Consider the following 26311-nt stretch of genomic DNA (forward strand, 5'->3'; position numbering starts at 1 on the left):
CACAATTACTTTTTATTAAGTTCAATTTTGTTCTGTATGGTAGCATTCAGTGTAATAACTATGTTTTCCTACTGTTATTTTGTAGTTCATTATTACATATTATTCTCTTATCAGGAAATTTGTGACTGGTGTTTTAAAAGTTATTGTTTCATTTAGTGGAAGGGACATCCACTATCAAGAGGGACGCAGTATGTTTTACTTATATCGTCTAATCTTTTTATTTATATTACAGTACTTGTAGATAGCATGCCCAGTTATATAAGTTCCCATTGCATGCTTTCCCTATTTACTATGGTTCCATTCATTATGCTATTACAGTTAACTTAAGAAGTAATATCTTATCAGATCCTTGTTATATCTTTTGAGATTCCTTTTATATTCAATGAGACTATTTGATATTCATTGTGCATTTGATATGTTACTTACATCTTCTATATCTATTTATTAATATGAATATACCTTTTTATATACTTTATTTTCATTTAAATATTTAATATAAATATGAGCTTATTGTTCCTTAGCTTTATTTAGGTAGACACCATTCGATATTTTATCAATTTTTTTTGTATTAATTAATGAATCTATTGATGTTTTTATATGTTTATAATTATTTAATTGTATGTTTTTAGACTCCCAAGGCAGGCCACTGCAGCCGAGACCCGGCTTGTGTTGAATCACTTGAACAGATTGAGACATCTTGGTTCCTTTCAATGGAAGTAAAACCCGGATGTCTCAATCTGTCCCCTTTTTTCTGGAGCCATATGGTCACACTATTCAATAAAGATTTACATTGACCATTTGGTTTCTTCAAATATCCTTTCTGCCATCAGTGGACAGTCGTCTCTGCTGGGTTTTTTCTGCATTTTGTTTGCAGAGATTTTTGTTCTCCTTGGTTTTGCAAGGGCCACTGCACCCATCACCACCACTACAACTATGAAAACAGGGCCACATTTACCTAAGGGCAAATGAGGCAGCTGCCCTGGGCTCAGCTTTACAGGGGTTCCTCAAGTAAATGCAGCCCTGAGCACAAGGCCCAATCTGGTGCATCAACTTTCATTCCTCCCTTCCCCTCCCCTCCATCCAGCTTCCTAGAGGGAAAAAAAAGACTGCATAAAGGCGCAGATCTGCCCTCAGTTCACACCATTGATGGCTCTGAGCTAGTCCCCTCTTTCAGAAACAGGAACTTATATTAGAAGGAGGCTGGACTGGTCAAGTCATTAGCAGTGCTACTCTTGGGAGAATTCTGCACAAAATTTTGAAAAATTCTGCAATATTTATTTGCAGTGTTCTTGAACAGAATTCCCCATCCTAAGGCCCAAAATTTCTTCCTATTTCCCTCTTCAAGCTTCAGCCTCCCCACCCTCCCCCAATGGCACACTCACTTTTGTCTATCCTCACTTTCCCCAATAGCACAGTCACATTTCTCTTCCCTTCCCCCAATTTCATTGTACTCCTGTAGCTGGCTCTCCACCTTCCCCGCAGAGATCACGCAGCAGGAGGAGGAAGAAGTGTACAGCGTATGCCTTTCAGTGTTATAGAAATGATAAGTAGTAGTAGTAGCAGCAGCAGCAGCAAGTGAACCACTGCAGATTGGGTCGCTTCCTCCTCCTCTTTGAGGGGAGGGGGAAATAGACCTGATGCTGGTATTGAACAGAATTCTGCACAATAACTGCAGAATTCTCTGCTACACAATTGTACAGAATTCCTTAAGGAGAATAGTGTGAACCAATTGTGACTCCACACCTTTACACTGCTCTTTTCTCCAGGAAACAACTTGGCTAGTAAGGAAATAAGCAGTGCTGCTAGACAGAAGAGGACAGGAAGAAGAGGGCACTGCTGGATCAGGGGGAACAGCTGCACCCAAAAACAATGTCTGATATGAGAAAACTTCATCACTGTTTCTAATTAAGAATTTGAAAATTGAATATAAGGGAGGTATTTTGTGGGAACAGCTGCACCCCACAGCTTCTTAATGCAGCTCTGCACTGAGACACTATGAAGACTGAGCTCTCTTTACTAATTGTTTGCATGACTATATGCCTTTACTGTTCATCCAAATCAGTCTCAGTCAGATTCAAATTTTATCTATCTGATACTGAACCAAGAAAAAAAGTAAATTCTGCAGTATGGAAGTATTATAGACAAAGCTGTTGTCAAAAAACTGCAGTGGCTCCCTCTTGAAGCAAAAATCATCTTCAAATTCAGATGCCTTTGCTATAAGACCATGGTTAGTGCTTCACCCACCTACCTCATGAAACACTTCGTTCTACAGGAATATCCTTGCCCCACCCAAAAAACGGAAAAATTATGTTCTTACCTGTTAATTTTCTTTCCTTTAGTCACAGCAGATGAATCCAGAGACTAGTGGGATTACATCCATCAACCAGCAGGTGGAGATAGAGAGAACTGAGTTGTCCTCAGCCTTCTTGGATTCACAGCCTCCTAGCCAACCAGTATAGGTCATCTCAGAGCATCCAAAAACAAAACTATAAGAAACTCCTTTCCCACACACATGAAACACAAAAAAACAATACTCAAAGAACCCAAAAGGCAACTCCAGCACAAAAAAGTGTCAAACCACGCGCAGAGCCACGAATACTGAACAGGACGGGGCTCTGGATTCATCTGCTGTGACTAAAGGAAAGAAAATTAACAGGTAAGAACATAATTTTTCCTTCCTTGTCATCAACAGCAGATGAATCCAGAGACTAGTGGGATGTAGCAAAGCAGTCCTAATGTAGGGAGGGAAACAAACATCACCACAACACTGCCAACCTACCGACAGTCATGGCAAAAGCTCCACACCCAGACCATCACTGTGTATATACAGAGAACAACCAAGAAATGGAGAAAACCGCCCCTACAATGCCCGATCTGCAGCAGAAGATCAAGGAAAGGAAAGAGTGAAGAAACCCCACAAGCAGTCAGGGGCTAAGTTCAGAATACATGTGAGCAGGCGCAAACAGGAGCTAATAGCACAATGCTGAGGAAACCACAGCTGCTGAGACCCACTATGAACAGAAGGAGTGTAGAGTACCAAACTGAGGTGACACTTAAAGACTCCCAAACAACTACGGATGAATGAATCTGCTATGCCCACAAGGCCCCGAGTCCACCGGAAATCCACGACATTCATGAAAAAGCACACTATAACCGACCCCATAGAAACATAGAAACATAGAAGATGACGGCAGAAAAGGGCTACAGCCCATCAAGTCTGCCCACTCTGCTTACCCACCCCCTGTCTATGCCCTAATGACCCAATTTCCTTATCTTGACCCTCGTAGGGATCCCACATGGGTATCCCATTTATTCTTAAAGTCTGGCACGCTGTCTGCCTCGATCACCTGCACTGGAAGCTTGTTCCAATGATCAACCACTCTCTCTGTGAAGAAATACTTTCTGGTGTCGCCATGAAATTTTCCGCCCCTGAGTTTGAGCGGGTGCCCTCTTGTGGCCGAGGGTCCCTTGAGAAAGAAAATATCATCTTCCACTTCGACACATCCCGTGAGGTACTTAAATGTTTCGATCATGTCTCCCCTCTCCCTACGTTCCTCGAGAGTGTAGAGCTGCAATCTGTTCAGTCTCTCTTCATACGAGAGACCCTTGAGCCCCGAGATCATCCTGGTGGCCGTCCGTTGAACCGATTCAATTCTGCGCACATCTTTACTGTAATGTGGCCTCCAGAATTGCACACAGTACTCCAGATGAGGTCTCACCATGGCCCTGTACAACGGCATTATGACCCCCATCCCCTTGCAAGGGTGTAGGCCATGGAGTATGGAAACACAAAGAGAGAAGGGTCACAACCCAAAGTAGAGCCATCTCAAAGTAGTAAACCAAGAGCCCTCCGAAAAGAGTCAAACTGCGGAACCATGAAAAAAGAAATCTTCACCAAAAAGAGAAAAGGACTCACACACCCACACATAGAAAGCTACAGAAAAGGCATGAATGAAGCCAGGCTCCCCCCACTAGCAGCTGAGGCCCACCAAAGGGCACCGTCAGACTCCAGAAATCACAAAGAAAGCCAGAGGGACATAGGGGAACTAAATCAATGGAAACGTGAATAGTCGGAACCACTGGAGAGAAACAAACACAGGTCCAAGGAGAGCCGTACAGACTAACTAGATCATATGCATTGTGAGAGTATAGAATAAAGTCCACCTACCTGGGCTATGCTGCAAAAAAACAGCCCAGCAAGGAAGGGACCACATGCAGAGAAACCTCGCTCAGAGGTAACCAACAAGTGAGACAAACTAGAGGTAAAGAGAAAGTCCGGAAGAACCGCCCTCACCACAGAATGGGCTACAGAAAACAAGGTAAGAGAAACAGGTAAGCAGATACCAAGGTCAACCGACCCAAAACCCAGAGAAAAGGGAGAGTCAGCTAGACCCAGCTAGCCTCACGGACCAGAAATCCATAAAATGAAGAAAGAAAGATGAGTCCACCAGGAAGGCGTGGAAAGAATAAACGGAGGCTACCCGCTGTAGAAGAGTGAACAAGATCAACCTTGTCCCCTGCAGTGGCCGTCAGCACCCATGCAGGCCATTCCTATGTTGATTGCAACAGCCCCACAGATGATGCCCAAAGCGACAGTGATGGTGGCGACTGACCCTGGAGAGAGACATAGTCGGACCCAAGCAATACGCCAAACCACCTGAGAGTGCCCACACCAAAGAGCCATCACAAAACTCATAGAGGAGCATGCTGTCCACTCCAGGGAAGGCCACCAAGGGCAAGCCTCAAGCAATAATGAAGAAAATTTGAGCAAAACGCATGAACCCATATTTAATGTGAGGAATAAATTTGAAAAAGAGTATAATGGCAAACCAGACCAGTAGGGTAAGACAGTAAGAAGATCCCCATGATAGATCGAAACAAATAGCTACAGCTACTGAATGGAGCAACATCCAGAGCGACCGCCTCTCCGACCAACCGTGTCTAGGGCGTGCAAGCCAGCCACAAGACAGGAGAAGCCAAATCTTACATGCACTCCTCATAACAGGTATCCCAGCGCCAGCCGGCACAGCAGGAATCCTTAAAACGGAATACAGGAGACAAAAAGAGAATCCCCTTTTTACCCCAAAAGAGCGGCACAGGAGACTCATCCGCAAGAGAAACCCCTTCGCATCAGAAAAGGGAGAAAGGAGATACCATACCTAGTGTGGCACAGGAGACTCTACCCATAGGAAAAGGAAGAACGGGAAAGTGGTTTCCAGACAGTGGGCTAAAAAGTGCACTGCTCGCCACTAAGTCCCCGTTGCACAACATGTGCACCAGGGTAGATAAACACCAATGGCCGCTGAAGAACTGGCTAGGAGACAAACCAGCCATAAACTGCAGCTGTTCGAGTCCCAGGCACACAAACAGAGAAATAAGTCAGCCAGAAAGAAACAATCGCAAGCACAGGAAAAAGGGAAGGCTAGGTACAACCAAAGCACCAAACCCCAAGGGAAGGAGAGAAAGGAGATACCGAGATAATAACCAAACTTAACCAAACCCCAAGAGGTGAAAAAATGCCGGACTATCATGCATGAAAATGCCACTAGCCAGAATCAAAGAAAGACAGAGGCCTGTGACAATGCGAGAGAAGAGAAACAATCTCGGTGTCCTCTATAGGGGAACAATGACCTCTAGAAAACTGCCAAAGGACAGGAGGGAAAAATCTTATTTTATTTATTATTATTTTATATATATTTTTTTTTATTTTGTATCGTAAGGAAGAGGAGGGAGACAGAACACCCCAAAGCCTAGCGGCGCCCGGCAAAGGAAGTTGAAATCGTTGGGGCAACATGCAAACAAGGCATAGAGTCGTACAAGGGTACACTGAAACAGGTACCTTCAATGTCCCCTCTCCCATGATAACAGGGTCTGGTCTCATCACGGAGTCACCCTCCTGTGCCAGGTGGCCAGATCAAGCGCCCATTCAGTTAGACGACTTCGGTATACTGGCATGTCTACTACAGCTGGAGGCCGTGATATAGCTGTGCCAAGCTGATAGGCTCTAGAACCCAAAAGTCCATAAAGGAGCCTGCAGAGAAAGGGTGAAATGCTGAAAATAGAGAACATGAAACCAGCACACAGGGACATCTCGTGCACCACCCCAAGACCCAAAGGAAAATAGGTTGGAAACATAAAGAAGAAGCCCATAGGCAAATGAGAGACACCGTCAATCATGTGAAAAAGACTAAAGGGGAGAGTATACGGCAAGGCGCCGAGAGCCATAGATATGAAATGCGAGCTCATATAACGTAAAACAGAATCTATGCGGGCGCAACTGCAGAAACAGGACCTCAGCGTGCCCCAAATAAATGTGGACAAAGTCTTCCACCAAAGTCCCCAAGGACTACACGACTGAAAGAAAAGAGGAAAAACATAGGACCCCCCTAACAGCGCCACAAGCAACAAAACATCAAAAGGAAGGCCCAACTCATAGCATAGGCACAAGCAGCCTCGCCTGCGTCAAGCGACAAGTGTTGCGCTAGTAAGAGGAAGCCACATATCCCGCACTTGAACAAGGCAGCCCTGCCAACAACTGCAAGGACAGTGAAATAGCCATGTCCCCAGAAGCAGCCAGAGATGCGCTAGGTAGAAAGCCCTGAAATATAGCAACCACAGGTGGAAACCGGCCCAATGACCGTGTTAACAGAAAAAGGCAAACCAGCAAACCGAGCACCGCAACGCATTCAGCGGAAAGACACGGCACCGCGGTCCCAGGCACCGTAACCTACACCAAATGGCGCCCCTACTAATGCACCCCACGCCAGGACAATTCGGCTACTTACTGCCATCAGCCCGCTTCAACCGTCAAAACCAAAAGAAAGCGGGCCAACCAAGGCCAGACCAGGCAAAGGTCTTCCCATAAGACCGGTATTATAGCAGGTCCCTGCCCATACTATAATACCCACATTACCATAAAAAATCAGCCACAGGCTCACACAGCCCACCACCAAAAAGGAGTGGAGCGAAGCAGCAAAAGGGCGGAACACGCAGGAGGCCATGCCCACAAAGAAATATCCCCAGCCACCAGTGAACCCACACACAGAGACTTGGAAACGGCACCTGACCCTCACAGGAGAAAGGAAATATATCACCTTCGCTTTCAAAACAGTGAAGAATAATAAAAGTCAAAATCAAACTTCCATCCCGGTATAAAATACAGGGAGGGTATAAACATCGTAAGCAACTCCCCACCGAGGAAGAAAAACAGCTATGCGGTGTGTTCAGCGCACATAGGCACAACTGCCGCTGTAGTGTGCCGAAGACGAACTACCGGCAGAGAAGACTTGAAGACCACTGGCTCCCTAGAGTACCCGATCCAGCGTCCCAACTACTGCACATCGAGTACGCCGAGAAATGCGAACTGCCACAGCAACCCGGCAGGAACACTATATCGGAAAGCAGCCTGAACACCTCAGTGAACAGCGGACCAAATGTGTTCCATTGCAGGTAAACCAAAATGGCTGCCAACATCTGAGGGAAAAAACGGCTGCCATTCACTCGCACGGGAAAAGTCCACATACCTCTCCCACCAGAGCTCTCTATAGAGGAGCGAAGACAGCCCATCTGAGCGCCTGAATTACGGCGGAGCTGGGTCAGACCGCTCAACCAAGCCCCTTGCCAACACCTGCAGGAGCCCAAAACACTACCGCATCGAAAACCGGACCCCGCAAAAAGAAAGAAACACTCACCCGACATCAACAACGAAGGGCAACCGAAGGAGCAGGAACATATGCTGGCAGAAGCAAGGGAGCTCTTGAGGATGAAAACCGCTACTCCTCACAAGTGACTTCGTGGTTGTTTTGTTGGGTTTTTTTTTACATGGGAAAGGAGAAGTAACCAAGTCACAATGGCAAATAGGGAAAGGGACCTGCGGTGAACAGGTGTATCCCAGAAGAGGGTGAGGCAGGGACCTGGGGGGGGCCCAGGTGTAACCCCTAAAGCTGGCACCGCTCAGCCAGACACCCCTCATTTTGAAATATCCAGACCTGGACTGAAATCCACAAGCAGAAACCAGGAGCTGTGAAGAACACATCAGCCTGCAGGAGATAGAGAATACTGGTTGGCCAGGAGGCTGTGCATCCAAGAAGGCTGAGGACAACTCAGTTCTCTCTATCTCCACCTGCTGGTTGATGGACGTAATCCCACTAGTCTCTGGATTCATCTGCTGTTGATGACAAGGAAACTTCTATTCTCATTCCCCAATCCCAAGGGACGCCGCTACAAAAAATTCCTCGACAGGACCCTATCCTTTCAGGCTGGCAACTGGAACAACATCTTAAGATCACTCATCCTTAACTCCCCATCCTACCAACCCTTCAGAAAATCCCTTAAAACCCACCTATTTGACAAATTTATCAAACAATAAGAAGCCACCCTCTAACTATCCCATCCCCCTTTCTCATTCCCCCACTCTTCCCCAATGACACTACAATCCCTGTCTCCCTCCCCTCATAACCTCTGCTACACCACTACTCTCCCCACCTCTATCGCTATCCGTGATAACCACAAAGTATCTCTATTTTGTCTCTGTATCTCTACCTTACTGTACACCGTCTCAAACTGAACAGATATGATGGGATATAAATAAAGATATTATTATTATTATTATTAAATGTTAACATCATAGATGACAGTATATAAAAATCTATATGGTCCATCTAATCTGCACAACAAGATAAACTAGTGGCGGAGAAAATAAAGGCGAAAGAGTTGGCGTTCGTGAAATATAAAAAAACCCAAGAAGAGGAGTGCAGAAAGGACTACAAAGTGAAATTGAAAGAAGCTAAGACAGAGATACGTCTGGCGAAAAGCACAGGCAGAAGAACAAATGGCTAAAAATGTAAAAAAAGGGAGACAAAATTTTTTCAGATATATTAGTGAAAGGAGGAAGATGAAAAATGGAATTGCTAAACTAAAAGATGCTGGGATCTTATATGTGGAGAGTGATGAGGAAAAAGCAAATGTGCTAAACAAATACTTCTGTTCTGTGTTCACAGAAGAAAATCCTGGAGAAGGACCGAGATTGTCTGGCAAAGTTACATGAGAAAATAGAGTTGATTCTGCGCCGTTCACGGAGGAGAGTGTTTATGAGCAACTTGAAAAACTGAAGGTGGACAAAGCGATTGGAACAGACGGGATCCATCCCAGGATACTTTGGAGCTCAGAGAGGTTCTGGTGGGTCCTATTATAGACTTATTCAACAAATCTCTTGAGACGGGAATGGTTCCCCAGGATTGGAGGAGAGCGGAAGTGGTCCCTATTCACAAAAGTGGTCACAGGGATGAAGCGGGAAACTATAGGCCGCTGAGCCTCACTTCAGTTGTTGGAAAAATAATGGAAGTGTTGCTGAAAGAAAGGATAGTGTACTTCCTTGAATCCAATGGGTTACAGGATCCGAGACAACAGGGCTTTACAAAAGGTAAATCGTGCCAAATGAACCTGATTGAATTTTTTGATTGGGTGACCAGAGAGCTGGATCGAGGACATATGCTAGATGTAATTTACTTAGATTTCAGCAAAGCCTTTGATACAGTTCCTCGTAGGAGGCTGTTGAACAAACTTGAAGGGCTGAAGTTAGGACCCAAAGTGGTGAACTGGGTTAGAAACTAGCTGTCGGACAGACGCCAGAGGGTGGTGGTTAATGGAAGTGCGAGCCCGTGGTTTTAACCCGCGGGTTAAAAGTGGGGCTGTACTGCGTGGAAGGGCAGCAGAGAGCAGGAGAGTCGGAGCAGCTAAACCCAGCATCCCTGCAAGTTTCCCAAGTGCCCATGCAAGGCATGTTGTGAGCTCCTTTCTCCTTTTCTGCCATTAAAGCATCTGAAGCACTTTTATGGGACATGAATGAGTGCTAGCAACCCCTTTGCCAGGGCTCAACGCTAACCTGGCAAAACGCTGTCCTAGCTTTCGTATTCATTGCACTCGTTCCTCCACCTCACACCCCGCAGATGGTCTGCGCATGCGTCAGGATCGCTCATTAACAATCTGTGTGATTGGTGGGTGGCATTCCTCCGATTGCTCCCATTTGCATGCTGTGCCTTGGTGAATTGCTCAGCCTGCTGCGGATTTGCCACAGATCTAGCCTTAACACTTTTGCAGTTCCTGCAGTCTCCCATTTCTCAAAAAAAAAATTTTCACAATAGCGAGCTATCAACAAACCTCCCCTCTTGAGGAGGATCTCTCTGGGCACTATGAAGACCTTCTAGGTACTCATCACTCTTCAGACCTGTTTGGCAGAAAAAGGTCAAGCATCTAGAAAACACATACATATCTGAGACAGAAAGAAGATTAAATTAAAATCTGACAGGGCGGGCCTTCAAAACTCATATGCCAGAACCTAATCTTCCCTTCTACTACAAATGGCTTTTGATTCTTGAACTATTGGGATGAACCAAAGAAGTCCCCTGAGACTAGAATGGTGTAGAGGAGCCTGCCACTAGCACTAAGGACCCAAAAGCAGCATCCAGTCATGCTACCACATCAACCCTGTAAAAGTTTGTGAAAGTATGGAAGGTAGACCTCGTAACTGTCCTACAAATCTCCTCAGACAGAACTGCCTGGGACTCCACCCATAAAGAAGTCACATTCCCAGTGATTGGTTACCACACCCGATATATATTGAAGAAATAGCCATACAAATCCATCTTGAAATGGAAGCCTTAGAAGTTGGCTTCCCCAAGCGACTAGGACTTATCAGTACAAAAAGATGATCAGAGAGATTAAAATCATTCATCACCTTGAGGTAATGAAAAATCATTCTCCTAACATCCAGCAACGCCAACACTTTGTACTTTTTCTTTGAATCCGTTGTATGGAACATGGGTAGCCAGACATCCTGATTTATGTGGAAGGCTGAGACCACTTTTGGCAGAAAGGAAGGTAATAATAATAGCTTTATTTATATCTCGTGATACCTTTTCAGTTCAAGATGGTGTACAACAAGAGAAGCTGTACGGTGTACAGTGAGATTACATCATTAGTTTTGGGTAGAAGCATACAGACAGCTGTGTAGCAAGATTACATTACATTACATTAGTGATTTTTTATTCCGTCATTACCTTGCGGTTCAAGGCGGATTACATAAGAATTGTCATGATGTTACAACATATATAGGCGGATTACATAAGAATTGTCATGAAATTAGGTAATACATAATGGATAATTTGAACATTTTAGATTTGATAAGGAGTAGATAGTATAGTAGGTGAAACTTGGGATCTGGTCGTGTTAAATAGATTTTATATAGTTTTTGAAGAAGATAGGAGGAAGAAGCGTGTAAAATGAGGTAAGAGTTAGTCAGGCTTGGAAGTTTACACAAATTTGTCGAATAAGTGGGTTTTTAGTGATTTTCTAAATCTATGATATGGCAGTGAGTTCAAGAGTAGATCACTTAAGGTATTATTTCAGATTCCTGCTTGAAAGGAAAGTATCCTGTTGAGAAATCTTTTGAATTGATATTCCTTGGGAGTTGGAAACGTAAACAATAATGGTCTGCTTGAAAAGTGGAGGTTGTCCTGTAGGATGAAGTGTTTCAGGAGGTAGGTGGATGCGGTGCCCAACAGTGTCTTGAAGCAGAGGCAACCAAATTTGAAAATTATTCTGGCTTCGATCGGTAGCCAGTGGAGTTTCTTGAAATATGCGGTGATGTGGTTGGATTTTTTCAGGACAAAGATTAACCATACCACTGTGTTTTGGAGTGATCTCTGTCTCTTGATGGTTTTTTGTGAGATCCTAGGTAAATAATGTTGCAATAATCCAGTGAGCCTAGGATTGGAGCTTGAACTAACAGTCTAAATGATGCGAAGTCAAAGTATGGTTTTAGCATACGTAATTTCCACAGTAAGTGGAAACATTTTTTAATTAGGATGTTGGTATGGGCATCAAGTGTCAGTTGCTGATCTAAGGTGAGTCCTAGGATTTTCATAGTAGGGTTGATTTCTGGGAAGTTTCTTCCGCTCAGGTTGATTGAAGGTTTGATGGATTTGCTCGTTGGCGTGGCCATAAATATTTTATTCTTTTCTGGGTTTAGTTTTAGCTTGAAGTTTGTCCATTGTTCTACCTGGTCAATGACTAATGAAATGAAGTGTCTGGTTTCGCTCGATAGTGTAGAGACGGGGGTAATGATTGTGATGTTGTCTACATAGATGTATGATAGGAGATTAAGTTTGCATAGTTCATGGCTTAGAGAGGACATGTAAAGGTTAAAAAGGGTAGGAGATAGAGGGGAACCTTGGGGGGCACCACAGGAATTGGTCCATAACTGGGAATAAATTCACTGAAAACTTTGGTAGGATCGGTTTTTCAAGAAGCCTTTTAAACAGTTTAGTATGTGGTCCGAGATGCCTATGGCATCTAGACAGCTGAGTTGGATGTCATGGTCTACCAGGTAAAATGCACTGCTCAAGTCCAATTGGAGTATTAGTGCGTGTTTCCCTGAACTGAGTATGTGTGAAATGTGGTCCATGATGGAGGTTAAGGCTGTTTCGGTGCTGTAATGAGTACGGAATCCTGATTGATATTCGTGTAGTATTGAGAATTTTTCCAGATAGTTTGTTAGGGCAGTGTTGATCAATCCTTCTATCAGTTTGGTGAAAAAGGGGATGTTGGCTACTGGTGCAAGCATAATTAGACTTCTGCCTCCATAAACCTGAGGAAAGGCTCTATGCACGACAGAGCCTGCAGCTCCAAGACCTTTCTTACTGAGGTGATAGCTATCAGAAAAACTATCTTAACAGTATGATCCATCAGTGACGCATCTTGCAAGGGCTCATACTCGGCCTTCCTGAGAGAATGCAAAACCATATTGAGATTCCAATTCAGGAATGGCAGTAACATAGGAGGATGAGCCACATTGCTCCCTTCAAAAATCATGCTACATCAGATATGAAGACAAAGAAACGATTTCCACCTGAGCTCTAAAGAAAGAGAGGCCTGCTACCTATACTTTGAGGGAACCAACTGCCAGGCCTTTCTCTAGGCAGACCTGAAGAAATGCTAGGACCTCTGACAGTGGAGCTTGAAAAGGTTCCACATTCTGTTTAGCATACCAGCACTGAAAAGTCTTCCAAATCTTAGCAAAGGCCTCAACAGTCGCTAGTTTCTTAGATCTTAAAAAGGTAGCCATGACCACCTCAGAGTAGCCTTCGCATGCTAAGAGCCATGCTGTAGGCCCAAAGTGTTCCAGATCTCCCAGGGCCACATGGCCCTGTGAAAGAAGCGTTGAATGAAACAGTAGTTTGAGACACTGGTCCCTCTGTAGATGCAGCTAATCTGGGGTAACCAGGATTACCAACCTGGGTAGGTAGCTATTCTTCGAATGACCAGTCTTATCATGGGCAACAGAGGAAACACATACAACAACCCCTTCTCTAGCCAAGATTGTATTAGAGCGGCTTGCCGATGCTTCCAGACTCAAATCTTTGGCTGAAGAAGTGAGAGACTTTTTTGTTGGCTGCCGATGCAATCAAATAGAATGTCAGACATCCCCAGCAAGTCTCAAAACTCAAAACATGTGTAACTGGGTGATAGCATGTGCAAATCATCAGAAGATCAGTATGAGCGTGCATATTGGCCCTGTGGCAGCTTGTATATATAAAGTAGGTCTCAGCTGCCAATGACTCTGGAAACAGGGGCAGGCTCACTCAAAAAGAGGGATGGATGATAGAAGAAATGCACATAGAGGTTTTTAAACTCTGAAAAGTGTCCAGACATAAGAACATAAGAGATGCCGCTGCTGGGACAGACTAGTGGTCCATCGCGCCCAGCAGTCCACTCACGCGGTGGCTCTTTTGGTCAAAGACCAGTGCCCTAACTGAGATTAGCCTTACTAGCGTACGACCTTGTTCAGTAGGAACTTGTCTAACTTTTGTCTTGAATCCCTGGAGATTGTTTTCCCCTATGATAGCCTCCGGGAGAGCGTTCCAGTTTTCCACCACTCTCTGGGTGAAGAAGAACTTCCTTACATTTGTACGGAATCTATCCCCTTTCAACTTTAAAGAGTGCCCTCTTGTTCTCCTTACCTTGGAGAGAGTGAACAACCTGTCCTTATCTACTAAGTCTATCCCCTTCAGTATCTTGAATGTTTCGATCATGTCCCCTCTCAATCTCCTCTATTCTAGGGAGAAGAGGACCAGTTTCTCTAATATGTCACCGTACAGCAGCTCCTCCAACCCCTTAACCATCTTAGTCGCTCTTCTCTGGACCCTTTCGAGTATTAATATGTCCTTCTTCATGTATGGCGACCAGTGCTGGACGCAGTACTCCAGGTGAGGCGCACCATGGCCCGGTTCAGTGGCATGATAACCTTCTCCGATCTGTTCATGATCCCCTTCTTAATCATTCCTAGCATTCTGTTCGCCCTTTTCGCCGCCGCTGCATATTGTGTGGATGGCTTCATCGACTTGTCGATCAGAACTCCCAAGTCCCTTTCCTGGGAGGTCTCTCTCCAAGTACCGCCCCGGACATCCTGTACTCTTGCCTGAGATTTTTCTTACCGACATGCATAAAAAAAAAATCTCAGATATAAATGTAAAAATCAGTAGAATCCTGAAAAAAGCCAGAAAGTGGACATTTACTTCTACATTAAAAAATGCAATGATTAAATCCAGAGGCAAATTTAAGTTGAATGTGATATCCATTTTACTTTTCACTTACTTACTGTTCATAGCTTTATGCACTTTATCTCATTTTCAGTCATAAACTTTATAGCTTGTTAACTTTGTGTCTGAAACATGTCAGTTCATAGTTCATAGTTCAGCTTTATTTGAAATATCATCAGTAACAACATATCTAAGTGATATACACCCTGTGTCTGAAACCTGTCAATTTTAATTTCATCTTTTTTCGATATGTCATATCTAAGTAGTATATAGGGGGGAAAAGGAATACTGATAACAAGAAAGGATCAGACAAATGGATCTCGGTTACATTATACTATTAATGCATAATATCTATAAGTATACTCATTTTCACTAAATAATTCCAGTAATTTACAAGCATACTTCATTGAGTCACACAAGGAGAGGAAGACCCAGAATCTCTGGTGTGTGCTCCTCAAATACCCTTTTTGAGAACTATATGACCTCAGGGCCGCTTTGTCATCTGGGCGGGGACTTTGAATGATAGACCTGTGGTGCTCTGCAATGTTTACGCTCCTAATGTCTACACTCCCTTGATAGCATTACCGAATTATGAACTCCTGGTGGGCGGGGATTTCAACATCACTAGCGATCCCTCCATTGATTGTAAGCCTCCGAGACCAGTGGCGGCGGATAATGAGCATAGGGGGGTGAACTTCCTGATGGGAGAGCTGGACCTCCAGGATGTGTGGAGGGTTTACCATCCTGGGGAGGTGGACTTCACCTTTTTTTCAGGGGTTCATCACTGTCACTCCCGTCTGGACTACTTTTTACTCCCCTCTCGTTCCATTGGGCGGACGGTGCGCACCCACATATTGGACGTTCCTTTCAGTGATCATGCTGCTGTGACATTGACTCTCAAGTGGGGGAGCGGCTCTCTGGTTGATCGCATTTGGCGCTTTAATCCCTCCTTGTATCTAGATGAGGAATTTCACACCTATCTCATCGAGGAATGGTCTAAGTATAAGCAGACGAATGAAGGGACCGAGGTCTCGGATACCATATTCTGGGAAGCAGCGAAGGCTTATCTCCATGGTTGTATAATAGCCTACTCTATTCGCAAGCGTAAGCTCCGGGATGCTGAACTTACGTCGTTGGCAAAACAAATGAGGGAATGCCGGTTATATCATCTGCGGCACAGTTCTGAGGAAGCTCAACAGTCGTATCTCCGTCTGCGTAAACAAATTGACGCCATTCTTTCTGCGCGGGCTTTAACTCATCTTGATGTGTACAAGTTTCAACTTTATAGGTGGGGCAACCGGGCGGGGAAGCTCCTGGCCAACCTGGTTCGCACACATCGTCGTGCAGCGCGCATTTCCCATATTCGGGACTCCTCAAATGTGTCGCATCGGACGGAGACGGCTATCCAGTCCCAATTTGTACGCTTTTACAGCGACTTATATAGCGCGGGCGTGTATGATACTGAGGCTCGGGACCTTTTCTTTCGAGACTTGAATCTTCCATTTGTCTCGGAGGCGCACCGTGACTTACTCAATGCCCCTATTACTTGTCGGGAGATCTCCACGGCTATCGGACGTTTGAAACTAGCTAAGGCTGCAGGACCGGACGGCATGGGGCCCGAGTTTTATAAGATCTTACAACATCATGTGGGCCCTGCCTTATGCGCCATGTTTGGTGATATGCAGGCCTCGGATAGAATTCTCCCGGAGCAGAACCATGCTCACATCGTGGTGCTTCCTAAACCGGGCAAGGATCCCACCTTGGTGGGCTCTTATAGACCCATATCCCTGCTTAACCAGGATATGAAACTTCTTACGGCTATCTTGGCTAAGCACCTGGCTCAGGTTGTCCCTTTTCTTGTACATCCTAACCAGGTGGGTTTTGTGCCTGGTCGTTTTTCCTCGGCTAACATTCTCAAGACACTGGTGGCTCTGAGGGAGGGCAGGGGACGCCCTGGGGACGATTTGCTGGCTAGTTTAGACGCCGAAAAAGCCTTCGATAAGGTTGTTTGGCCTTACCTTTTCTGGGTCTTGCGCCGCTTTGGCATTACAGGCTCTTTCCTTGAATGGGTGGTCCGTTTGTATACGGCTCCTACCGCTCAGCTCCTTATTAACCGTCAGCGCACGGCTCCTTTTCCTTTGCGGAGAGTGACCCGGCAGGGGTGCCCCTTGTCGCCATTGTTGTTTATACTTTCGCTTGAACCGCTGGCGGCTAAGATCCGAGACGCCCCGGGAGTAGAGGGCATCCAAGTGGGGGCAGAGTTATGCAAGATTACCATGTTTGCGGATGATATGCTGCTCTTTGTCGGTAATGCCCGGGTTTCTAGCCCTTGCATAACTTCCTTTATTGACTCTTTCGGGGCTTTTTCCGGACTGTGTATTAATTTTGGTAAGTCTGAGGCGCTCCCTGTCACTTTGCCTTGCGCATCGCGAGCTCTGCCCTCTTTCCCTTTCAGGTGGGCGGTGGGAGAGCTTAAATACCTTGGGATCTTTCTTAGCGCTGACTGGGCCGTGGTTTATCGAAGCAACATTGTGAATCGCCTTGCCCAGCTTCGGGATGCTTGTCATTGATGGGGGGACCTCCCCCTGTCGCTCTTTGGCCGTATTGCCTTAGTAAAAATGGTTCTGCTGCCCAAGATTCTTTACCCTTTACAGATGATTCCCCTGTGGTTGCGGACGACCGAGGAGAGGGCCTACAGGTCCTTTGTTGGCTCTTTTATCTGGCGGAACCGGAGGGCCCGCGTTGGGTTTTGGAGACTTACGCAGAGCAGAGACCGGGTGGTTTAGCACTCCCGGATCTCCGGTTATATAATGTGGTGGCCCTGATGCGCTGGGTGCAAGAACTCTACACGCTAGGTTACCGATTTGCTCCTCCGAGATTATTCGATTCCTGGGTGGCCCCGCACTGTGCGCTGGCTTGTCTTGACGTCCCTAGGTGGCGGCGCCCCAGGATGGGTTGTAATTCTCTTTGGATGGATCCGCTGCGGCGTGCGCTGCTCTGGTGGCGGCGCCGAATAGGGGGGGGACCGCGGGACCACTGGGCTTTTCAATTTGTTAGGGGTAACCCTGCGTTCCCGCCGGGTGTTGGTGGAGCACGGGGCCTGGAGGCCAGCTTTGGCACTTGTTTCTGCTTGGGGCATGTTGACTCATCGACATCCGCGGATGGGACTTTCCCTCCCCTTGCTGACCTCCGCCGTCACTGGTCTCTCCCTGATATGCCTTTCTTTGCTTATTTACAGCTGCGTCATTTTTATGAGGCCTCTCGGAAATGCGCCCCAACTGGCTATCGTTTCTTGAAGGTTGACCACATCTTTCTCTCTCTCCCTGCCTTTATGAATTCTCTCTCTACTTGGTATAGGATGGCCCGGGCAGAACGACCGGACCCTCGGCTCCTTGGTTTGGCTTCCCAATGGACTGAAGAGTTGGGGGAGCCGGTCGGGGTTGAGATGTTGGTTGCCTGCTTTTCCAGCATCCCCAGAGGGGCGCGGAACGTTTCCCTGCAGGAAATACAATTCAAAATACTACACCGCACATATTTTACTAGGGTAAGGGGCAGGAGGGCGGGCCTTTGGGGATCTGATCTATGTGTTAAATGTCAGCGTATGCGTGACACCCTTGTACACATGTTATTGGAATGTCCGCAGCTGGAAACTTATTGGAATGGGGTGTTGGATTTCTTGGCTCGGGTTGTGCAGCTGCCTTTTCAGTGGTCCTATTTACTTATTCTACTGGGGTGTGAGGGGGAGGTGTTAGACCAGGGTCTTAGTTCAGAGCACTGGCGCTTTCTGTACACCGCTTTGTTGGTGGCCAAGCGTGGAGTGCTCCGTCTTTGGATGGATGTCAATGCGCCTGAGGTGCTAGGATGGAAGCGCTCCTTACTCGAGGTGGCTCGCTGGGAGCTTCGCATTAGCCCGGAGCCGCTGTCGGCATCCAGGCGCCTGTACCGCTCTCTATGGGATGCTACCGTATTGGAGGTTGGCTCTCTGTGACTGGATGTGTGTCTTGCCCATATTCACTTTCACTGGACTGGGGGGGACGGGACTATCTGTTTCTTCGTTTGCTTGGATGGTTGCTGGTGTGTGAGTGTGCGGGTCGATGTGACTGGGGTATGACTGGAGTATGGATGCTGTGGTGCGTGTGAGTTGGCTGGATATTGGGGGTTTCTTTTCATGTGTTTCTCTTGGGGGTTCTGTTCATTACAAAACGTTGAATTGTACTGCTCAGCTTGCATGCACTTTGTGCTTTTTTTTCTTATGCGGACTGAGACGGGGTGGCTTTTGATTTGATTAGCCCTTTTCGGGGCCTCGTGGGGTTGGTCTTCCCCTCCTTTGGGGGGGTGCTCCCCTGTTTGCTATGATGCTTTGCTCACTCCTAGGCCTGTCTGTAATGGATTGTTTTCCTTGGCTGTTCAGTGCTTTTCTGTTTAATAAAAATTATTTCAAACAAAAAAAAAAAAAACTTTGTCAGCCTTCTTCTCCCCTGTAGACGTAAATGCCAGCAGTCATACTTCCTGGTTTAAGTGGAAGCTCGACATAACCTTCAGTAAGAAGGAAGGATTCAAGACAAAGTTAGACAAGTTCCTACTGAACCAGAATGTATGCAGGTAAGGCTAGACTCAGTTAGAGCACTGGTCTTTGACCTAAAGGCCACCGCGGGAGCGGACTGCTGGGCACGATGGACCACTGGTCTGATCCAGCAGCGGCAATTCTCATGTTCTTACCATTCGCAGTGAGATATCAGCCTCTGAAATCTTAAGAAAAGGCTCCCTGTAGGATAAGGCCTGCAATTTCAAAACCCTTCTTGCTGAAGTTATGGCTACCAAGAACACTGTTTTGTCAGATCCATCAGTGAAGCCTCTGCCAAGAGCTCATACGTGGCCCTGGTGAGTGCCTGCAGGACAACATTAAGGTTCCAGGATGGGAAGGGCTGATGAACTGGAAGCCAAAGGTGTAAAGCTCCCTTTAAAAAACTGGACACATCTGGGTGTGAGGCTGTCTGCTTGCTGGCCTGCGTTCTGAAGCAGGAAAGGTCTGCTATCTGAACAGGGAAACACTTTTAAAACTAATAGGAGGAAATATTTTTTCACTCAGAGAATAGTTAAGCTCTGGAACACGTTGCCTGAGGTTGTGGCAAGAGCTGTTAATGTAGCTGGATTTAAGAAAGATTTGGACAATTTCCTGAAGGAAAAGTCCATAGTCTATTATTGAGACAGACAAGGGGGAAAGCCATGCTTGCCCTGGATCGGTAGCATGGAATGTTTCTACTATTTGAGTTTTTGCTAGGTACTAGTAACCTGGATTGGCCACTGTGAAGACAGACTACTGGGCTAGATGAACCATTGGTCTGATCTAGTAAGGCTTTTCTTATATTCTTAAATTTAAGTGAACTGAAGGCAAGGCTTTTTTCAAGACCCTCCTGAAGAAAAGCCAACACCACTGCAATCAGGGCTTTCACCAGATCCATGTCTCTCTGCCTGCACCAGCTCTGGAAACACTTTCAGGCCTTCGCAAAGGCTGCCAGGGTGGACTGCTTCTTAGATCTCAGCAGAATAGATAAAACCAAATCTCTAAATAGCCTTTGCACGCTAATGTCATATGCTCGAGAGCCAGGCCATAATACCATAGCACTCTGAATCTTCAGCGAACCATTTATCTGATCGTGTTTTGATTTTAGTTTTTTTGTACTTTGGTGCCATGCTACCTAGGATTTCATTACTTAGTGTACACCATTGGGCTTCAAAGCTTGAGTCGTAATCCCTGCTCATAGAATCCGATTTTGCCCAAAAGAAAGAAATGTCAACTTTTTGATGTATCTCATAACTGATCCTCTGTTTCTTTCTTTTCAATCTACCTTGAGCACATTTAATATCAAAATGGTACTGTATATATAATGGTCTGACCATAAAGTACTATCCCAGTTTCCATCAGTAAGAAAAATCTCTGGATCAAGAGATAGCTGGTCCATGACTGCTAATATGTCCAACTGGTGACATTTCTCATGTGTTCTCTGAGAATCTAGTATTTTGAAAGATAGGGCTTCAAGACAAGATAATAAATCATCTACCTGCTTGATGGTACCGTCTTCTAGGTGGAGGTTTAGATCCCCCACCCAAGATAAAATTGTATGTTGAATCTAAGGAATTATGAGAGATGAACTCTTCATACTCACTCCTTGCCATCCTCCATTTTCCCGGGGCAATGTAACATAGCATATATGTTAAGGATCCTCCCAAGGTGGTATCTGATATGCTACAGGCTATCAAAGCCATGTTCTGGACAGATACCCAGGACCCAGTTGTCTGAGGATATACGTGCCCATGCCTCCCAATATGCCGCTAACCTCCCCCTACTTGTGGGGGAGCAACTGCAGGCCTGGCATTATTGTTGTTTCTTGGAAGACGCCGAAGGGTGGGACCCAGAGGCCTGGGGCATTTAGTGCTTCTGAATCTCTGTCTCTGACCTTGAAACACTCTCTGGTTAGAAGACCCTTTGGAGTACTGGTGAAAGTGACTGGACACATGAAAATTGCCCTGACCTGACCCCCTTGGGGCTCTTGGTCTGCTGTCTAGAAGTGACTTCAGTTTATAATCCACTATGCTGGCCATCAGATCATCCAGTCCTCTGAATGGTAACCTGCTCAAAGTCACTTTGGAGGCCAAATCTCCCACCCAGAGAGCATTCTGCAGGTGGACATGGTATATGCAGAGACATTACTCAAGACTTTAAAGATGTCATACAGGGCATATGCTACATAATTAATCTCCATCTGAAGAAACTTGTGGCTGTTGTCCGAGTCCAGAGTCTTACTGAGTCTCGAGTTGCATGCTTGGGCAACATGATACCATTGCTGCCACTTTCAAACTAAGTATCAAGGCTTCAAATTGCCTTTTGATGACAAAATCCAGCCTGTGGCCTTGGGAATCCCTCAGGACCACTCCACCCTCACTGGGAAGGGAAGTACCAGTATCACAAGAGAATCCACCTTTGGCGTGAACAGCTGTTGAAATTCAGCATCCGTCGGGTAGAGCTGTGCTATGGCCTTCAGGGACCTCCCAAAGGTCCATTAATATTTTGGTGATATCGGATGTGAAGGGAAGTATGTCGCCTGCACCTTGGTGCTGTTCATAAGCAAGCACTTCATGGCAAAGGTCTATGGGGGCTCCAGGTTCAATTCTTGGAGGGATTCAATAATAATACCCTGCAAAGCAGATGGTTTGAACAATCTGCGCACAGTTAGATCCTCTCCTAGGTCCAAGTAAACCACTGGATCCTGGCCTGGGCCTCCTACATGAGATGCAGAATTTCCAAGCCCCAAAGACCCCAAATGAGAAATCAGAGGCGTGATCTCTGAGCTCTCCCTCCTCCAATTCCAGTTTAGACCAGGTCCCCTGCATCTGTTCTTGGCTTTGCCGGGGTACCCCCTGGCTTTCCAAGTGAAAAACTCTGACACCACTGCAACAGCGACCCCTGAGAGGCTAGCTGGATCTCTGCAACTTAGAGCAGGGGCTCCCAGAACTCCCTCTGGTATTTGCCTGCTGTAAAACGGCTGCACTCTGCTAGGGATACAAACTCCCCCTTTTCTGGATCCAACCTGGATTTTTGGGCCAGAAAATGCACCAGCTTGGCTTCCACTGCACCAGAGGGGTTAGAAGAGATGAAGCCTGAGGACCCAGTCCCCCATCACGTCACACTGCATGTGGAACAAGGACTACCCTTGGCTAGGTATCCACCAAAGTTTTGACAAGAATCCAAAGTATCATCGTCTGAGGAGTCCATTTACACCTATTTTAAGTCAGAATGAGTTGTTTTGAGGCAGATAGAGGCTTTTAAAACAAAAACAGCAAATCCAAGATGGCCACAATAACAATTTTGCTGCCTAAAATGGCCCGTGGAGGCAAAATACAAACACAAAAACTTCAGGAAAGGGGGAATTAGTGGTGGTGGACCTTGTTCCTAGCCTCAGAAACTCCCAAAACTCACTTCTAGAGATCACCCCCCCCCCCCCCCATTTCTTTCCACAGGCTGTAATAGCCTTACTCACTGTGCCATGCTTGTGCTGGGAGCTGCCATAGGAAAACTACTATCCAGAGGTATGAGAAGACTAATGCCTCAGATTCTCAGGCCTTCTACCGGGACCCATGCAACGCTGTGGGGAAAAGGAACACAGTCAGCTCCCAATTCAAGTTAAATACCACCACAGGGACAGCATAGTCCACTGCAGACAAAACCTGGGACAAGCTACTCCCAAGGGAACGATCCCTGAGCCTCCCAACTGTAATTGAAGGCTGGCCACACAGGAATTCTGCAAGAGGACCTTATGAGACTGGAAGACTGGGCATCAAAATAGCAGATGGCGTTTAATGTGAACAAGTGCAAAGTGATGCATGTGGGAAAGAGGAACCCAAACTAGCTACATTTGGCAGCTAGGAAAGCAAATAGAATGTTAGGAATTATTGGGAATGGAATGGAAAACAAAGATGATAATGTTATAATGCCCTTGTATCACTCTATGGTATGACAGCAACTTCAATAGTGTGTGCAGTTCAGGTTGCCATTTCTCAAAAGACATACATCAGAATTAGAAAGGGTACAGAGAAGGGTGATGTAAATGATAAAAGGTTTGGGATGCCTTCACTATGAGGAAATGCTAAAGTGGCTAAGGCTCTTCAATTTGGAGAAGAGACGGCTCAGGGGTGATATGATAGAGGTCTATAAAATACTGAGTGGAGTGAAAAGGGTAGATGTGAAATGCTTGTTCACTCTTTCCAAAAATACTAGGACTAGGGGCATGCGATGAAGCTACTAAGTAGTAGATTTAAAACAAACCAGAAAAAATATTGAATTTGTTGCTGGAGAATGTGGTGAAATCAGTTAACTTGGCAGTGTTTTAAAAAGGCTTGGATAATTTCCTAAAAGCGAAGCCCAGAGGCCATTACTGAGATGGCTTGGGGAAATCCACTGCTTATTCTTAGGCTAAGCAGCATAAAATCTGTTTTACTATTTGGGATCTAGCTAGGAACTTGGGACCTGGGTTGCTCATTCTTGGAAACAGGATACTGAGTTTGGACCTTCAGTCTGTCCCAGTATGGCAAGTCTTAAGTTCTTAAAGACCTCTTCCTTAAGTGTCTGTGTCTTCTCACATCCAGAGATGTCCCAGCCAACCAAGAGCCTCTGCAGCACTAAAAGCCTCGCAATCAGATCAAAGAAACCCGAAGGAAAAATAAATGAAACATGAGAACAGACAGGCTTCTACAACCTCACGTGTAGAGAGAAAGACTAAGGAGGTGCTGCACAGTCCAGAGTGATGGGAGGTAGAGCAGAAGAAAATGTAAGTCTCTCTACACACATCACAGTCAAGGAGGACAAAATCCAATCGTTCAAAACTGATTAAATTAAACAAAGCATGATCTGTGAAAATTGGAGAGAGCCATTCTCTGTCACTGCAAAGTCTGAGTTAAATGGCAGGGGGATACAAGATGAAAGATAAAGCTTAGGTTAGTTGTTAACACCAGCAGTTGAAACCCTAAAGTAGAAAGAAAAATCTTTCATATGCATTAAGAAAGTGGACTGAAAAATATCACAGACACTGTGAAGCGAGCTAAGGTATGGCATCTGGCAGGCTCCCACTCCTACTGCTGGATTGCCATAAGGAACCACCATAAACCAGGTAATAATAAAAATTTTAAAAAATTTAAAAACTATTACTGCACACTTATTTATTTTATCTGTCTGTAAGCTCTGTCAAACAGGGACTCTTTCTTAAGTGTTTGTGTACAGATCTGCATAGTTCTAGTAGCACTATGGTCATTACTCAGCAGCAACACCTACTGACCACAATCAAGGTCCCATAATAACTGAGTTTCAGAAATAGTTGTACTTTATGGACGAACCCAGGTAGCTATGAATAGAGTGTCTCAGTGCTGTAGCATAACAAAGGCTGAATCCGATCGAACTGGAAACCCAATGGAGGGTAAAGAAGTCACTGGACCAAAACAGCCCTCCAAAAATTAAATTATAAGGAGAGGAAAAAACACCAAACAAATTCCCCCCTAGCTCTCAAGCTTCCTAAAGATTTCCAATCAAAGTTCAATAAAAATAAACAAAAGGTGGAATACCTTATAAATTTGATAAATAATATCAGGCCGTGTGATGCTCAGAACATCATTATTTCCTTTCAAAAGCTTAGCATGGTCTTTAAATTCTTGCCCTCGAAAATCTTCTTCCATCAGTGTATGTCGCTGGATCATGGTCCCCATCCCACCATCCAAAACCATAATTCTCTCTCGCAAAATCTGTTCAATTTCTTCTCTCAGGTTCATTTTCTTATTCACTTAAAAACAGAAGGGGAGAGGGAACACATATTTACAAAACCAAACCAAACATTTCTAATATAAGTATTAGAAAGCAATGTTCCTATTCAAAGGCTTCAAAGAGCAAATGCCAACCTGAGCTCAGAATTATTCATATGGATTGTACTTATGGGTTATTTCCAAAAGAGCTCCGGGAGGTGGGAGGGAGAGGGAGTGGTAAGTGGAGAAAGGAGGCACTTCACAGTCGGAGAACCAATAGCATTAAAGCAGGAACTTATACCTCGGCTGTGTGATACATTTATTACAAGTGGCCAAAGCTGGATTTATATCTCACTCCTCTCTAAGGGACACTTTTACTAAACCATGATAAAACATAGGTTTAGTGCATGCCAACATAGGACTTTCCTGAATGCTAATCCCAGATTTACACCAGCAGTATAATGAGGATTTCCTTTTGCAGGTCTCCCTGCCTGCTAGTCCCAGATTGTCTTGCAATAGGCCTTTTTTCCAGCACTTAGCAAGGATTAGTAAAAGGACTGCTAAGTATTGAGGGCTAGATGCACTAAAAGCCTCTGATCGTTTTAACGATCATCATTAAACCGGTTTGACTACTTTAGCGACCGCTTGTATTTGCCAACCCGATGCTCTAAACCAGTGTTCTTCAACCTTTTTACACCCATGGACCGGCAGAAATAAAAGAATTATTTTGTGGACCGGCAAACTACTAAGACTGAAATTTTAAAAAACCATTTCCGCCCCGTCTCCGTGAGCTCGGTCTCCGCATACCATCTGATCCCATCTGCACAAGCCACAGTTATGATTTTATATTGAACGTATTTTATTAAAATATACAAAGAAACAATATTCTGTACAATTATCATTTTATAAATACAAATATACAGAGCAAAGACCAACAAAACCCCTGTCTCCCCTCCCCTTCACATATATCCCCTCTACTATCAAGAAAACTGAACAAGCCAAGTTATTACAGAATGTTACACAGAAATATCATGCTAACAGAATACTGCAGTCACACATGACAGGATTAGTGTTAGGGGAGTGCCCCCTGGTCCGAGAGAGCCCTAAACCAGCTAGAAGCTAAAGAAGCACTGCCTGGGCTTTGCAGTGCCTAGTTATGTCTCTAGCAGGATATATATTTCAAATCTGATATATTCTAATGACAAAATAGAAATAAAATTATTTTTTTTTACCTTTTGTTGTCTCTGGTTTCTGCTTTCATTTTCTTTTCACTCTTTCTTCCAGCGTTTGCCCTGTCTCTTCAATCCAGCATCTGCCCGTTCCATCCATTGTCTGCCCTCTCCCCCTTCCATATGTATCTGATGTCTTTCTATGTCCCTCTCCCCTTTCCATCCAGCCTGTGCCTCCTCTCTCCTTTTTACATCATT

At 45.2% G+C, this 26311-nt stretch overlaps 1 protein-coding gene across 4 annotated transcripts in view; it reads right to left on the minus strand.

Moving 5' to 3' along the window:
• Positions 1-26311, minus strand: part of MTR (5-methyltetrahydrofolate-homocysteine methyltransferase) — an 819135-nt gene that overhangs the window by 763206 nt on the left and 29618 nt on the right. For all 4 annotated transcript variants that reach the window (XM_033935789.1, XM_033935788.1, XM_033935790.1 and 1 more), the window contains exon 2: positions 24711-24925. In XM_033935789.1, the coding sequence (XP_033791680.1) occupies positions 24711-24914 (204 nt within the window). In that variant the 5' untranslated portion in view covers positions 24915-24925. The remainder of the gene's footprint in view (positions 1-24710; positions 24926-26311) is intronic.

Source organism: Geotrypetes seraphini, chromosome 3, assembly GCF_902459505.1.
Source record: "Geotrypetes seraphini chromosome 3, aGeoSer1.1, whole genome shotgun sequence".
Taxonomy (NCBI): Eukaryota; Metazoa; Chordata; class Amphibia; order Gymnophiona; family Dermophiidae; genus Geotrypetes; species Geotrypetes seraphini.